General features: G+C 58.3%; 1 protein-coding gene across 1 annotated transcript; it reads right to left on the bottom strand.

The window, feature by feature from the left end:
* Positions 1-3,165: 3,165 nt before the first annotated feature.
* On the bottom strand, positions 3,166-6,035 carry TMEM106C (transmembrane protein 106C). Its single transcript, XM_061443415.1, has 7 exons — positions 5,794-6,035; positions 5,639-5,705; positions 4,988-5,147; positions 4,748-4,888; positions 4,479-4,528; positions 4,133-4,186; positions 3,166-3,400 (listed from the first exon to the last, which is right to left on the bottom strand). The coding sequence occupies exons 1-7, from the start codon at positions 5,984-5,986 to the stop codon at positions 3,274-3,276; spliced, it is 792 nt and encodes a 263-aa protein (XP_061299399.1). The 5' UTR covers positions 5,987-6,035; the 3' UTR covers positions 3,166-3,273.
* Positions 6,036-17,035: the final 11,000 nt, after the last annotated feature.

Below are 17,035 nucleotides of genomic sequence, written 5' to 3'. Positions count from 1 at the left end.
CGCCCCCGTGTAATGGATGAGAGGACACAAACACGATAACATGGTGCTATTCTTGTACAACAAGTCTGTATTTTTTAACATCAGTTGATATAAAAAAAAAAAAGAAAAAAAAAGGTCAAAAAAAAATACTTTTGGTGGAAAACATAAATCCATGGGTTTGGTTTTTTTTGTTGGTCTCGGGGGGTTTAAATCCCTTCTCTGCGTTTCTCAGCTGTGAGAAAGGAAGGTTTGGGTCAAATCGCTTCATTAAGGGGAAAAAAAACCCTGACCAATGAATGTCCCCCCAAAAGGGAGAGGAAAACCTGGAGCCAGGCTGGGAGAGCTGGGCTGGGGCAGCCTGGAGAAGAGAAGGCTCCTTAAGGGGAGACCTGAGAGCAGCTCCAGTGCCTGAAGGGGCTGCAGGGAACCTGGAGAGGGGCTTGGGACAAGGGATGGAGGGGTGGGATGAGGAGTTTGGGCTTCCAAGTGGAAGAGGGAAGAGTTAAATGGGATATGGGGAAGAGGTTCTTCCCCATGAGGGTGGTGGGAGGCTGGAATGGAAAAGCTGTGGCTGCCCCATCCCTGGCAGTGTTCAAGGCCAGGTTGGACACAGGGGCTTGGAGCACCCTGCTCCAGTGGAAGGGGTCCCTGGAGCTGGAGGAGCTTCAAGGTCCCTTCAACCCAAATCCCTCTGGCATTATGTGAAATGAGAACCCTTGAAGCACCAGGAGCCAAGGCAGCAGCCACAGGTTTGTGTTAAGGGATCTCATTGCTCCCCTAAACAGAACCAGGGCGATGCGAACCGGGACACCAGTTAAAAGAAACCGGTAAAACCAGCGGGGAGGGGGATGCTGAGACCAATCCTCGTGCAAATCAGTGCAGCCACAGGTGGGGGTGTCCTCTAACCCTCATCCCTATGGAATTTGTCCCGTTTTGTGCCCATCTAAATAGAGTTTCAGGGTGGATTTGCAGCAGGGAAGGCTGGAGATGCTCAACCATTGCCAGCGGCACTTCGATGGTGTCAGGAGGAGTCCCAGGTGCAAGCTCTTCAGCTTGGCAATGAGAGCGTTCAGGATTCACTTGGGTTTTGCTGCCTCAAAGCAAAGCAGCCCAGTTCCCCCCCACCAGGAGTCAGGAACACGCCGGAGCATCACACATGGGACACTTTGGGTTCCAGGCCAGTGCTTTTGGTTAAAACCTTGGCACTTTGGGGCTGCAGCTTTGCACTAAGAGGAGCGACCACGTTAAAGGGTTTGCCCAAAGCTCTGCTTTGGGGCTGGTTTGAAACCCTCTCAGTTGGCACCAGAGCAGCACCTGAGGCAGCCCAGCAGGGGGGGAAGCTCGGAACGTTGGCAGCAGGAATTCATTACAGGAGATTGGAGGATTAAGGAGGATTTTCGAACCCAAAACAGCCTCTCAAAGGCCAAGTGCTTTGGCCCATGACCCCAGGGTGGCCCCAGCGAGCAGTGCCCTGGCTCAGAGCCTCACACGCTGAACCAGGGCAAAGCCACGCTCCTGTGGAGCCAAGCAGCAGGTTTTGGGGTCCTGAGCACCCTGAAAGGGCACCCAGCTCCAAGCAACCCCACGCAACAGGACAACGGGGGTTAAGGCCGGGGCTGCAGCTAAAGATGATGACAGGGGTGGCAAGGCAATGCTGGGGAGGAGAAGGTGGCCTCACCCCATAGGGAGACACCAGCTCAGGCTGAGGCAGCACCAGGGCACAGAGGAGGAGGAAGCTGAGCAATGGGATGGATAAAAAGCAAAGGCTGTGATTTCCTCTTCCTTAAAGCAGAAAAGTTCAACTCATCAGAAAGTGAGGGTTCCTGGAGTCGTGTGAGCAGCGCGTGATGGAGATCACCAGTGCCTGAGGTCATGGAACCCCAAACTGGTTTGGGTTGGAAGGGGGGATCTCCCCAGAGCACAGCCCAGGGGCAGGATCCTCTCCCTGGGCTCACGCTCTGGGGGTGCAGCCCAGGATACTGGTGCTGGCTGCAATGGGAAGGGATGGAGGGGCTGCACTGCTCCCTCATTCCCCCCAGTCATTCCCAAGAGAACAGACGATGACTGCAGTCACTAACTCTAGGACAAGGTTTGGTTTCCACAGGAGAAAGGCAGAGCTTTTCCCCCAACAAAGGACGCTGCACGGTCACAAACAGCTCTTTGTAAAGCCCAGCTCCACTTTAATGAGAGAATTCACTTCTAGAAACCTCAGGAGGCAGAAATGCCACTTCCTAGAACAGGCACCGTGTGGTTTGATTTCACATTCCCTCCAAATAAAGCATCCTTCACTGAGCACTGCCCTCAGCCCCACCCGGCCTCCATGTCCTCACACAAGCTCACACCACCTCCCATCTGAAGGACAGGGTTGGTGCAGGCAGGCATCGAATTCCAGAGGAACCACAAAGGGATGAAAGGTCCCAAGCTGCAAACAGCACAGGTTGGGCTGAGCTCGGGGGTTTATCTGCTTTAAGAACACAGCTGATGCCATCCTTCGGGAACAGCCCCTGGAGTGAATGAACCCTTTGGGACACCAAACCCCCCTGAAACCGGTTTAAACCCAGACGTGACTGTGTCAGGCATGAGCACCAAGTGACACCGAGCTGTGGGACCCCAGGGACCCTGCGGCTGCCCAGTGCGGGGAGAGGAAGGTCCAAAGGAGGAGGAGGAGGAAGGTGGAATTCACACAGAGCCTTCCCTAGCCCCACACTTCCTGAGGCACCTCAAGCCAGGTGTTTTGGGGCTGGGTTTGCTGGAGGTGGCAAACACAGAAAGAATGCGTTTCAAAGGTGCCTTTGCCTCCTCCTAGCACAAGTGAGGGAGGTGGAAGCTTTATCTGCACGTTCCTTATGGGAACTATCCCTTTGTTTGCTTTGGATCAAGGCAGGGACACACTGCTGCTGAAGAGAAGCAGGATAAATTAATTGCACAGAACTGATTAGCTCACCCTGAGGGATCAGACACAGTGCAAAGCTTTGAGAGCTGCAAAAATCAACTCTAAATCTTTGGGCACATCAGCCCCCAACGCCTGGAAGTCCAGTTTTCCTACCAAAAAACTAGTTCTCCAGAACCAAAGAGAAAGGCAGGACCCTGGAGCTGGGAAAACACCCCAAGAGATTCATGGCCCGGCCAGAAGCGCAGCCCAGCTGCCAGTGGAAGAGCATGAAAGGGACACAGAGGGCATCTCCCACCAAAGTCACGTGTGATCGTGATCCCTCTGCTTCCATTGGGAAGCTCCTGGTCCCTTCTAGAAATCCATGTGCACCAGCATCCACCCCAGGCTGCATCCGCCGGGCCTCAGGCGGAGGGGGGCAGCAGGAGCAGGTCCTGGCTGGCGGTGAAGTTGGTGCTGCAGTCGACGTAGCGGTACCGCTCCAGAGTGCTCTGCGACACGTGCCCGATGTACGAGAGCTTCACCCACGTCCTGGGAGGGGAGAGCAATGCCTCTGTCTGAGTAACAGCCCCTGCAGGTTTGCATTCATAGAGCCCCAAAAAGGGATGGGCTGGGAGGAACCTTAAAGCTCATCCAGCTCCTACCCCCTGCCACGGGCAGGGACACCTTCCATTAGAGCAGGTTGTCCTACTGGAAGGTGTCCCTTGGCCTGTCCCTACATCCCTTGTCCCAAGCCCCTCTCCAGGTTTCCTGTAGCCCCTTTAAGCACTGGAGCTGCTCTAAGGTCTCCCCTTCAGGAGCCTTCTCTTGTCCAGGCTGCCCCAGCCCAGCTCTCTCAGCCTGGCTCCAGAGCAGAGCTGCTCCAGCCCTCGCAGCATCTCTGTGGCCTTGCTCCATCAGCTCCATGTCCCTCTGGTACTGCTGCCCCAGAGCTGGATGCTGAACACTCATCACAGCTCCTCTTCCCCCTCGAAAGCTGCAGCTCCCCTCAGTTTCTGTTCCTCAAGGTCTCTCGCTGCAGAGGACAGGCTGGTGAGCACAGGCTCCGGAGCACAACACCCTCATGTGAATGCTCAGTGTGAACCGAGCTGGTGTCTTCTCCTTTCCACCTCACGTTTCACCCAACCGTGTCAAGTGGCCTGGACTAAAAGCTGACACTGAACCAGGCTGGGGGGCTGCCAAGAGGGATTTTCTTTGTGTCCCCTAGATCTGCTGCAGCAGCAATTCCTTTTTGAGTCAGGAGCTGAGCAGAGCACCACGTACCTCATGAAGATCAAGATGTTGTGCACCTTGGCCTTGGGAAACGTGCAAGAGAAACTGGAAGAGAGCAAACCACAGAACCAGGTCAGCGTGGGCTAAGCAGGGCTGCGGAGACACTCGCGTTTCTCAGTGTCTTCTGGGATTCTCCCTTTGGTGCCAACTCAGCTCAAGACCTGGGCCAAGACAAACCCTGCTGCAGCATCCCACAAAGGCCTTCAAGTCATTTCTAGCAAACAGTCACCTTCCAGGAAAGCAGCACAAACCAAGTCATTTCCAGAGCTAACTCTAATGAAAGCACCCTAAACCCGCCCTCCTCCCCAGCTCTATACAAGGAGCAGTAAATCCTTACTACACATAGGAGAAGGAACCACCCAGCTCTGCCTTCACAGTGAAATTCACCTGTAAAAGAGGAAAGAAAAACACATTCACATGCCTAAATCCAGCCTTTCTGGAGTCTTTCCTACTTGCTGTTGCCTTTATCTGGGGTGCACAAAGCTACTCTGACCATCAGACTACTTTGCCAGGCAAAGCTTTAAGGTATAGATAGACCACCATCATGTTACCTACAGGTTTTAGGCAATAAAAGCATCACCCAATGAAGCAATGAAAGGTGCACACCAGTTTGTCACTCAGCGGCTGGATGCTGGAGACGTTGCTGACCTGCTGGGTCCCCACCACGGTGTTCATGTACTGCACCTGAGTAGTGAGGCTGGTCACTGTCACCGAGTAGAAGTTGGAGTTCCTGATGCGTAAGGTGGCCTGGGTGGAGGGGAAGAGGGGACACAAGTAGCAGGGAGCCTCCTGGCAGCTCAGCAGGGAGTTTATTCCCTTGGGAAGAAACACACAGCAGCAGCTTACCGTGATGGCGAGAATGACGACGGAGTTCTTCTTGTCGAACCAGACCTGAACCACTTTGATCCCGTCGTCATCCACCAGGATGGAGTGTGGGAAGAAGAAGAAAACCACCAGCCCCGAGATGAGGAGGCAGAGCAGCACGGACAGCAGGACATAGAGCTTCCTGGAAGAGGCAGAGAAGGGGTCAGCTCCCTCCCCTCAACACCACAGGAGCCTTTGCATCCGAAACCCAACCCAAGCAGCAACCACCACGGGTTTGCTCTTCCCTGGGAGAGCCCCACAAGCGCTGCTCTGGGGTTTTTGCCACCTGAAATTGCTCAGAGCAGGGTAGTTTTTGGTAATGAGTAACCAAAGATTCAGTTTTGCCCCCACAGCGTTTTCATTCTCCTGTTTTGCTGCTGGCAAGGCAGCTTCTTTCTACAAGCTCCGGTAACAGGCACAGGACGAAGCGTGTGAATAAGCATCACTGTTTCCACACCCACACCGCAGCGGGATTTCACAGGAAGCATTTCAAATTACCCTTTAAACTGCATCTGTTGGCTTGGATGAAAACAAGCCACTGGCTGAAGGAGAGGCTGCAGAGCAGGTGAAGCACTGAACCACAAAGGAGCCCTGTCTGCTCTTGCAAAGATGCTGTGGCTCTTTACTGCACACTTACTTCTTTGGGGACGGAGCCGCTGGTCGCTGTAGGGTATCAGAGCCACCAGCTCATTTACCTGCTCTTGGAAGGCAAAAGGAACACGTGAATGATGCCCTGTGCGCTCACGCATCCATAGGGAATGTTTTTCTGTTTGCATGTCAGCCCTCACGTGTGGGGATGCAGCCGGTGCCCTGGCACGTGGGGCAGGTGATGCTGTCCTGACCCGTGAACTCCACATAGGGGAACTTGGCAATGTCCTCCTTGCGGTCCCGGCTATCGAGCAAGTCCTCCTCCTCCTCCTCAGCCTTCCTCCTCTGCCTCGAGGTGGTGTTGGCAGCAGGGAAGGAAAGCACAGAGCCCATGGCAGCCGCTGCAGGAAACCTGTGACAGGGGCAGCAGGAGAAGCCCTGGTCATTCCAATGGCTTTCAGGCCAACAAGGAAACCCTGAGCTATAGAGAACAACCCCCCCCACCCCAACACCCCTTAGAGACACCCCCACAGAGACACCCCACACACAGGGGCTGAGCTCCACAGCACCCCACACCAGCAAGGCCTCGGGGGGGCTCATTGCCAGCGACCCCCTAGAGACACCCAAGCCCCTCCTGACAGACAGACTCACACCCCCAGAGCAGAGCCGTGCCCTCTGGGACACCCCCAGCCCCAAAACGAGACACATGGTCCCCAACACCCCCCTCCCTCACACACAGCCCCTAACAGAGCCCCACAGCCCCTCATGCCCCCCCTCAAAGAGGAATGATACCCCCAAAGGGGGGTATATAGAAGGTATATATCCCCCACAGGGACCTGCCCCCCAACTCCCCATGAGGGACACCCCTTTAGGACACCCCCAAGCAGGGGACAGCCCCAAAACCACCCCTCAAAGGCTGAACACCCCCAATGAAGGAATGCTGCCCTCAAATCCCCCCAAAGGCCCTGCCCCCCAAAACCCCCCCACAGACACCCCCAAAACCACTCCTCAAAGGCTGAACACCCCCCCAATGAAGGAATGATGCCTTCAAACCCTCCCAAAGGCCCTGCTCCCCAACACCCCCAAAACCACCCCTCAAAGGCTGAATACCCCCCCCATGAAGGAATGATGCCTTCAAACCCCCCCAAAGGCCCTGCTCCCCAACACCCCCAAAACCACCCCTCAAAGGCTGAATACCCCCCCCATGAAGGAATGATGCCTTCAAACCCCCCAAAGGCCCTGCTCCCCAACACCCCCAAAACCACTCCTCAAAGGCTGAACACCCCCCCAAGAAGGAATGATGCCCTCAACCCCCCCCCAAAGGCCCGCCCCCCCCCCAGACACCCCGAAACCACCCCTCACATCCCAAACTCCCCAATGAAGGAATGCTGCCCTCAAACACCCCCAAAAGCCCTGCCCCCCAAAACCCCAGACACCCCCAAAACCACCCCTCAAAGGCTGAACACCCCCCATGAAGGAATGCTGCCTTCAAACCCCCCACAAGGCCCTGCCTCCCCACACAGACACCCCCAAAACCACCCCTCACATCCCGAACCCCCCAATTGAAGGAATGATGCCCTCAAACCCCCCCCAAAGGCCCTGCCTCCCAAAACCCCACACCAACACCCCCAAACCACTCCTCACATCCCGAACCCCCCAATGAAGGAATGTCCCCCCCTCGAACCCTGCTATGGACACCCCGAACCCCCCCGGGCCCCCCGCGACCCCTCACACCCTCCACAGCCACTTCCCTCTTCCCGCGCAGGCGCGGTCGCTATGACAACGCTTCAGGCGGGGGTGGGCGGAGCCAAGCCGTACCCACGCCCATTGGCGGCAACACGCAGGGCGGGGCGTGTGGGCGTGGTTTGTATAGATCACGCCCCCTCTGGCGCCCAGCCCAATCAGGGTTTTCGTCATCACGGGGCGGCCCCACCCTCGGAGGGGAAGTGGGCGGGGCTCTGCTTCGTCACACCCCCCCCGTGGCGGAAACCCGCGCCAGGGCGTGCCGCGTCTCTCACTGCGCATGCGCATAACGGCGGCGGGCCCCCTCCTCTGGGGGCGTGGTTTGAACCGCGCATGCGCTGCAGCTACGCGGCGGCGTCCCCTAGACTGTGGGCGGGGTCGGGTGAGGGAGGAGACGGACGTGTCCTCTTGCGCATGCGCACTGCAGGGCGCCCCCCCCCCCCCCCCGGCCCTTCCCGCGCGTGCGCGGAGCGGGTCTGCGCGCGGGAAATGTGCGCGTGCGCAGTGGGAGGAAAGCAGCGGCATTGGCAGCTCTATAGGTACTGCTGTAGGCACCGCTTATAGGTAGCGCTATGGGTACCGGTTATAGGTACCGCTATAGGCACCGCTATAAGCAGCCGTATAGGCACCGCTATAGGCACCGGTTATAGGCACTGCTATAGGCACCGGTTATAGGTACCGCTATAGGCACCACTTACAGGTACTGCTTATAAGCACCGCTATAGGCACCGGTTATAGGTACCGCTATAGGCACCACTATAGGTACTGCTTATAGGCACCGCTATAGGCACCGGTTATAGGTACCGCTATAGGCACCACTTACAGGTACTGCTTATAAGCACCGCTATAGGCACTGGTTATAGGTACCGCTATAGGCACCACTATAGGTACTGCTTATAAGCACCGCTATAGGCACCAGTTATAGGTACCGCTATAGGCACCACTATAGGTACTGCTTATAGGCACCGCTGTAGGCACTGCTATAGGCACTGCTACAGGCACCACTTATAGGCACCGCTATAGGCAATGCTTATAAGTACCACTATAGGCACCAGTATAGACAGCGGTATAGATACCGGTATAGACAGCGCTATACGCACCAGTATAGACAGCTCTATAGGCACTGCTATAGGCACCGGTATAGATAGTGGTATAGGTAGCGTTATAGACAGCGCTATACGCACCGGTATAGACAGCTCTATAGGCACCGCTATAGGCACCGCTATAGGCACCAGTGTAGGCACTGCTATATACACCGGTATATGCACCACTATAGGCACCGCTTATAGGTACTGCTCTAGGCACCAGTATAGATGCTGGTATAGGTACCGTTATAGACAGCACTATATGCACCGGTATAGGCATTGGTATAGACAGCGCTATAGGCACCGTTATATGCACTGATATGGACAGCGGTATAGGCACTGGTAGAGACAGCGGTATAGACAGCGGTATAGACAGCAGTATATGCACCACTACAGGCACCAGTATATACAGTAGTATAGGCACCACTACAGGCACTGGTATAGACAGCAGTATAGGCACCACTACAGGCACTGGTATAGACAGCAGTATAGGCACTGCTATAGACAGCAGTATAGATAGCCTAGGCACCGGTAAGACAGTACTATAGGCTCGGCTCCAGGCACTGCTATAGGCAGCGGTATGGATACCAGTATCTACACCATTATGGACACCAGTATAGACACTGATATGAGCACCAGTAAAAGCACCGGTACACACAGCGGTATAGATACCAGTGTGAGCCCCCCGGTCCCAGTATAAAGCTGTCAGACACCAGTATGAGCCCCCCCCACGTCCCAGTGCAGAGCCTTCAGACACCAGTGTGAGGGTTTGTGTGTGCTGGTGCAAGGCTGGGTGTCATGGACGGGTGTCATGGATGGGCGTCATGGATGGGTGTCATGGTCATGGGCGTCATGGATGGGTGTCATGGATGGGCGTCATGGTCATGGGTGTCATGGATGGGTGTCATGGATGGGCGTCATGGTCATGGGGGTCATGGATGGGTGTCATGGATGGGCGTCATGGTCATGGGGGTCATGGATGGGTGTCATGGATGGATGTCATGGATGGGCGTCATGGTCATGGGCGTCATGGATGGTTGTCATGGATGGGTGTCATGGATGGGTGTCATGGTCATGGGGGTCATGGATGGGCATCATGGATGGGCGTCATGGATGGGTGTCATGGATGGTTGTCATGGATGGGTGTCATGGATGGGTATCATGGTCATGGGGGTCATGGATGGGCATCATGGATGGGCGTCATGGATGGGTGTCATGGATGGGTATCATGGTCATGGGGGTCATGGATGGGTGTCATGGTCATGGGGGTCATGGATGGGTGTCATGGATGGGGGTCATGGTCATGGGGGTCATGGTCAGGGGTGCTCATCAAGCGCAGGCCATGCACAGCAACATGAGGCCATGGCGTGAGGCTGTGCCATGACTGCGTGCTTGTGCACATGCATGTGATGCCATGCACATGCATGTGATGCCGTGCGCACATATGTGATGCTGTGTGCACATATGTGATGCCTTGCACACGTATGTGATTCTGTGCACACATATGTGATGCCATGCGCACGTATGTGATGCCGTGCACACGTATGTGATGCCATTCACACATATGTGATGCCGTGCACATGTATGTGATGCCATGCACATGTATGTGAAGCCATGCACACCTATGTGAGGCCGTGCACACATGTGTGAGGCCATGCACATGTATGTGATGCCTTGCACATGCCGTGCACATATACATGTATGTGATGCCTCGCACACATATGTGATGCCATGCACATGCCATGCACATACACATGTATGTGATGTCTTGCACACGTATGTGAGGCCATGCACACGAATGTCATGCCGTGCACATGCCGTGCACATACACATGTATGTGATGTCTTGCACACGTATGTGAGGCCATGCACACACATGTGAGGCCATGCACACACATGTGATGCCGTGCACATGCCATGCACATACACATGTATGTGATGTCTTGCACACGTATATGAGGCCATGCACACACATGTGAGGCCATGCACACACATGTGATGCCGTGCACATGCCATGCACATACACGTGTATGTGATGTCTTGCACACGTATATGAGGCCATGCACACACGTGTGATGCCTTGCACACGCATGTGATGCCGTGCACACACGTGTAAAGCTGTCCTTTGCCACAGCCTCACCAGACACAGTGCTGCTGGGGGGGGGGGGGGTCCCTTGGGGGGTCCCAGCTCCCGACCCCTGGCTCCACATCCCAAGATGGAAAATAATGATGGGGAAAGCCCAAATCTCCCCATTTTCCACCCCGGAAACAGCCAGGGGTAGGAAAAACTACGGGAAAAGGCAAAATCCCTTCAATTTCCCTCTGGAAACAGCCAAGATGTGGAAAACTGATGGGAAAAGCCCCAATCCTTCTAAACCCCTTTTGTCCCATCACCCCCATCCCATCGGCTCCGGGACCAAAGGGAGCAAAACCAGTCCAATTGGAACAATGCTAATTCCATAACTCGCTCCTGTACAGTCACTGGGGGGTTCCCTTTGCAATAAGAAGCAGAGCTGGTGGGAAAGGGAATTCCTGCCCCTCCAAGTGACCCAAAGCACCAAACTGAAGTTTATGGCAAAACTGGAGATTCCCTGGAGCTGCTTTCCATGCGGCGCCGATGGAAACTTCATGGATCATTTCTTCTGTCTTATGGATCATTTATTCTCCTCCTTCCCGGCAGCAAAATGCCAAGGAGTGGAGGCTTCCTGCTCACCTTTCCCGTCTCACTGTGGGCTGGGAATCTCCTGCTCTGCCTGGGATGGGGGTTGAAGAGCCAAGGAAGGGGCTGGGAGCAGGACTGAGCCGTGAGAATGGACACTGCGTGGGTGCTGAGGGGAGATGGGGAGGGGGAAACCCACACTGAGCCCACAGGGGTGGGCTGAGGGGTGAGCTCAACCCTATATTAGACAACAGAGAATCCCCAAAGCAGGGGACCCATAGAACCATGGAGCCATGGAATCAACCTGGATGGAAAAGAGCTTCAAGACCATCAATTCCAACCATTCCCAGCGCTCCCAAGGCCACCACCAGCCCATGTCCCCAAGTGCCACATCCACACGTCTTTTAGATACCTCCAGGGGCACAGTCCCCGCACTGGTGCTGAGCCAGGCCAGGACGCTGGGGGCTTCCTGACCACCTGGGCACAAGCTGCTCCTGCTCAGCTCCATCAATGCCGGTCCTTTTCCATGGGCAGTTTCCAGCCGCTCTTCCCCAAGCCTGGAGCATTCCCTGGGGTTGTTGTGTCCCATGTGCAGGACCCGGCATCAATCACTGCCCCTCAACGACAAACCCGGCAGCAGCCTCCCCCCCCCCCCCGGCTCCTTTTGCTGTGTCCTGGGATCCATCCCTTTCCTTCCCGTTTTAAGCCCGTTCTCCCCGTCCCAGGCTGCAGGAGGGATGGGAATGGGGGGGATGGAGCCGCGGGCGGGTTTTGCAACTGCTTCTCCAGAAACCTGCGCTCCTGAGGATGTGGAGCAAGAGCCTGAGTCAGCGCCGGGAGAGCCGGATCCGTGCCGGGGGAGCGGGATGGGGAACGGCTGCTCCCGGGGCAGCGGGATGGGGAACGGCTGCTCCATGGGGAGCGGGATGGGGAACGGCTGCTCCATGGGGAGCGGGATGGGGAACGGCTGCTCCATGGGGAGCGGGATGGGGAACGGCTGCTCCATGGGGAGCGGGATGGGGAACGGCTGCTCCATGGGGAGCGGGATGGAGAACGGCTGCTCCATGGGGAGCGGGATGGGGAACGGCTGCTCCCGGGGCAGCGGGATGGAGAACGGCTGCTCCATGGGGAGCGGGATGGGGAACGGCTGCTCCGGGGCAGCGGGATGAGGAACGGCTGCTCCATGGGGAGCGGGATGGGGAACGGCTGCTCCCGGGGCAGCGGGATGGGGAACGGCTGCTCCATGGGGAGCGGGATGGGGAACGGCTGCTCCATGGGGAGCGGGATGGGGAACGGCTGCTCCATGGGGAGCGGGATGGGGAACGGCTGCTCCCGGGGCAGCGGGATGGGGAACGGCTGCTCCATGGGGAGCGGGATGGGGAACGGCTGCTCCATGGGGAGCGGGATGGGGAACGGCTGCTCCCGGGGCAGCGGGATGGGGAACGGCTGCTCCATGGGGAGCGGGATGGGGAACGGCTGCTCCATGGGGAGCGGGATGAGGAACGGCTGCTCCCGGGGCAGCGGGATGGGGAACGGCTGCTCCCGGGGCAGCGGGATGGGGAACGGCTGCTCCATGGGGAGCGGGATGGGGAACGGCTGCTCCATGGGGAGCGGGATGAGGAACGGCTGCTCCATGGGGAGCGGGATGGGGAACGGCTGCTCCCGGGGCAGCGGGATGAGGGAGCTGTGCTGCTGAAGCCGGTGGCTGCAGAGGGGCATCCAGCTCAGTTGTGTTTGTGTTGTTCCCTTCCTGCATGGATCAGGGAATGCGGACGGATGCTTCCAGGTGGAGCTCAAGTTCAGGAGCTTCCTCATCCACCCCAGCTGGCAGAGAACCATGGAATGGTTTGAGTTGGAAGGGACCTTAGAGCTCCTCCAGCTCCAATCCAGCTCCAGGGACCCCTTCCACTGGAGCAGGGTGCTCCAAGCCCCTGTGTCCAACCTGGCCTTGAGCAGTGCCAGGGATAGGGCAGCCATTCTCCATTCCAGCCTCCCACTAACCTCATGGGGAAGAACTTCCCCGTATCCCATTTAACTCTTCCCTCTTCCACTTGGAAGCCCAAACTCCTCATCCCATCCCTGCATCCCTTGTCCCAAGCCCCTCTCCAGGTTCCCTGCAGCCCCTTCAGGCACTGGAGCTGCTCTCAGGTCTCCCCTGGCTGCAGCACAGGGGCAGGATCCTCTCCCGGAGCTGCCGCTCATGCTCTGGGGGGGCAGCCCCGCACTGGGGGGGTTCTGGGCTCAAGCGCTCACTGAAGCCGGCTCATGGGGAGCTTCTTGCACCCAGCACCCCAAGTCCTTCCCCTTAAGGCTGCTCCATCCGGTGCCTGTGCTTCCCCATACTTGGGGCACAAACCCAGCTGTGGCTATGGGGCAAGGTGTGTTTGACAGCAGAGCAGTTTCGATGGGGTTCAGGAGCTCATTGCACCGGTCCAGACACGGTGAGGTCAATGGGGCAGCCGCTGTGTGAGGCTGGGGATGTGTTTGATGCTGCAGTGATGATCAGCAGTGGTGGGATGGGTTCTGAGCAGCCCCTCCCGTTCAAAGGCCCCCCCGCCCCATCCACAGCCCACTCCCCACCCCCCAAAAGCTTTCTGCGCCACGGAATTGCCTTTGATGAGCTCCCATTTCTTCCCAGACATCGTTTTCTCTCATTGGCCTCATTAAGGCAATTTGAAGCCCGTTAGCGAAGCGCGTTCCCCACGCAGATGAGCGCTGTTGAACCCGGTGGGTGCAGCTCAGGGGCGGTGATTGCCCTCGGCTGAGTTGGGGACTCATTTCCTCGGGGGACTTTGGGTTTAGGGAGCACTCGATAAACCCCAGAGCATCGCACAGGGGCTCACAGCACTTCTCTCTGTTCCATTGGCGGCCACCCCCCAGATGCGGTTTTGGGGGTGGAAAGGGAAATATCTGCCAACGACACTGAGTTTTCCACACTGGGGGTGTAACGTGCCCGGGCGATGGATGGAGCAGCTTTGGGTTGGGGTTGCAGCACCGGCTGAACCGGCTCAGCCCAAACCCCCGCGCTCAAGGTTGACTCACGCCACCGGTAACGGGACTTTGGGTGGTCAAGGTCGGTATTTGTGACCTGGTTCCATTGTCCCAGATTCCACCAGATCCCACGGGAGAGCCCTGTGCGTTCCAGGTTCAAGGACCTGCAAGGTCAGTCCTTGCTTGGGATGTGAAGCACATCCCATTGAGGGATCAACCAGAGCAGCCCAGGTTGACTCTGTCAGGAACCTGCCTACCCATGGTCATGCACCCTTGGAGCTGCGCTGGGGCCCTCGTGGATGCTGCTGTCTCCAGTCTGGAGGCAGGGGATGGATGAATCAGCTCTCCCTCTGCCCTTAATCTGATCTAAGCATTGGGAAAACGCAGGAGCCGTCTCCAGGCTGTAATCAGATGGAGGTTTTGGCGTGTGCGGAGGCAGCTCACCTGACAATGGGAGAGGAAGGAGACGAGCCTGGGGTTTGTCTGCGAGGTGCTGGATGTGGCGAGCCGCAGGGCGGTTTAGTTGGGAACCGGGAAATGCGGAAGGGAAGCAGCCTCTGAACAGCGCCGGGGCATGGAGCTGTGCAACGCCCGGGCTGCCGGGAGACACCAGAGCAGCGCGCTAGGGACACCCAAAGGTGGAGAAGTTCGCCCAGGAGTGCTGGGGGGGGGGCACCCTTGTGCCGGTGGTGTTTGCCCTGGCCCCGTAAGGGACGGACCCCAGGCCGGGAGGCAGCGGGGGAGCTCCCTGAGCACCGGGCTTTCTGTGGGGGCTGCCCCCCAAGAGCCGCCCGCAGCTCCCCACAGCCCCTGGCAGAGCGCGGGGCTCCCCACAAGCCGCGGGAGCGGGGCAGGAGCTGTGGGGAGAGGCGGGGACCGCGCTCTGCAGCGGGGTCCCTAAAGCCGGGGAGCAGCGGGGGAGCGCCCCGCGGCGCAGGCACACACGTGCGTTCTCCCGCCAGCCCTCGCCACGCCCCCGAAGGGCGGGGTTTAGCCCAGTGCGAGCCTTATATGGCGCTGGTGGGCGGAGCAGAGACGGTGCCGCGCTGGCATTGGCGGGGGCGGGGAGGAGGCGTGGGTCGGAGGGGGCGTGGCCTCGGGGAGGGGCGGGGCGCGGAGCCGGCCGGTTCCCGTCAAAAGGCGGCCGCGGGCGGCGTGGGGGGGAGCGGCGGGGCCAGGAGCGCAGGTACCGGGTCCGGGCTGGGAGCACCCATGGGGGCGATGCTGCTGATGGGGGCACCCACACGGGACCCTCTGTGGGCGGCAGCGGCTCCGGTGGTGGTTGGGGGGCGGCTGGAGCCGCGGGGAGCCGCTCGGTGCCTCTGTGCGAGGGGACTCGGGTTTGGGTCACTGCGGGTGCCCGGTGCCTTCTCCCTGCTGCTTGAGGGACCCGTGGGGGTCCGCTGAGCTCCGCCGAGGTTTGGGGGTCCTGTGGGGATGTTGGGGTCCCCCCCGGGGCTTTGAGTGCTCCCTGGTTTGGGTCCCACCTGGGCACGGGGTTCTCTGTGTTGCCCGTCCTGATGTGGGGGCTCTCTATAAGCGAGGGCACCTCAATGCACTGTAGGTCCCCCGAGATTGGGGGTCCTATGTGACACCCTGTAGCATTCAGTGTTTCCCTTCAGGTGGGGGTCTTATGGCTGTTAATGGCTTCTCCTCTAAAAGTTGGGGTTCGCTATGGGTTCGGTTCATTCCTGCCTCCCTCAGCCTCTGAATTGTGGGGTGGCCCCTGCTTTTGAGGTGTCAGTGTCCCACCAGTGCTGTCCTGCTGACCCCCCCCTTGCTGGACCCAGAATGGGGTTCAGCCTGCAGCTGGGGGTGCATTCACATACCCTACCTTGGGGTGCCCCCCCCTTTAGCTCCATCCCTCCTCACAGGAGGTCACCCCTGTCCCCTCGCCCCATCTCCCATCCCTGTGTGTCCCTGTCTGAGCTCCCCGCACCCTTTGTGGGGGGCTCTGAAGCTGGGGTTTACCTGGGTGCTGTTGGGGTTTCCAGCCTGTTTCTTGCCCGCAGGCTGGTTTCTGGTGCAGGGAAGTTCCTGGTTAAGTTTAAGGGCACTTTAAAGCTGATCATTAATCTCCCCACTGAGTACTTTTGGAAGTAGGGGGGGCCGGCAGTAACTGCCCTGCTCTGTGCTTCCCAGTGGCTTCTCCTCCGTCTGGGAGCGATCCCGGTGTCGGAAGCGTCTGCGAGTCCCAACGCGAAGGAAACGAAGGTACCAGGGCTCTTCCTGCAGTTCCTCCATGAGGAGGGCTCCGTGGTCCTGCTTTACCCCCAATGGGAGCCGGGGGGGGGGCGCTGTGGATGGGTGATGTGGGGCGGACGGAGGTGCCCGCACCTTGGGGTGAGCGGCTCCTTCCTCTTTATCCCCTTCTTTCGGGCCGGGGCTGGAGGCTTCCTCCGAAGCTGGGCTTCCTGAGAAGCTCTGGGTTCTGCGCTCTCCTCCCATGCGGGGCAGTGACTCACCTTCCTCCGGCGCTCGCTTAAAGGAGCCCCGGCACCTCGGGGCCACGCGTGTCCCCTCCTAAAGGGTGCCAGCCACCAGTTTGGGTCCTATTCTGCCCTGTGGCTCCTTCCTCTGGGTCTCGCTGCCGAGGCTGCCTTGGAGCAGCGCTCCCGAGTGGAGCAGGGAGGGACTGGGGTTACTGAGCTGAGGAAAACCCCGTCTGCTGTCTCCAGACCAGGCGGTTAAAACCAAACCCCATGAGATGGGGCTGGAAGCTGCTGGCTGCCGATGGGCTCTGTGGAAGTGTTTAACTGGGAGCAATGCGATAAAACCCGGCACCAGGCTGAGGCGGAGCGGCTCTGGGAGCCCCTGGCATTGCATGGCTTGGACAGCATCATAGACCCGGAGGAGGGAGGAGGAGGAAGGCTGCTCAGGTGCAGGAGGTACGGGCAGATGTCTGCCTGATACCCGCCTGTCTGCAGGCAGATCGGGTGTGAGATCTCGCAATGGGATTTGGAAT

The sequence above is a fragment of the Pezoporus flaviventris genome, unplaced genomic scaffold (genome assembly GCF_033815535.1).
Source record: "Pezoporus flaviventris isolate CSIRO_AGI_PZ_B2104156 unplaced genomic scaffold, CSIRO_AGI_Pfla_v1 ptg000356l, whole genome shotgun sequence".
NCBI classification, from domain to species: Eukaryota; Metazoa; Chordata; class Aves; order Psittaciformes; family Psittacidae; genus Pezoporus; species Pezoporus flaviventris.
The sequence above is the reverse complement of the archived record's forward strand: the minus strand, read 5'-3'. Positions and strand labels throughout refer to the sequence as shown.

Coding starts and splice junctions, on each gene's coding strand:
- TMEM106C (XM_061443415.1), bottom strand. CDS start 5,986: ATGGGCTCTGTGCTTTCCTTCCCTGCTGCCAACACCACCTCGAGGCAG. Junction 4,889..4,987: donor TCGTCATTCTCGCCATCACG/GTAAGCTGCTGC, acceptor CCCTCCACCCAG/GCCACCTTACGCATCAGGAA. Junction 3,401..4,132: donor AACATCTTGATCTTCATGAG/GTACGTGGTGCT, acceptor CTCCCCTCCCAG/GACGTGGGTGAAGCTCTCGT.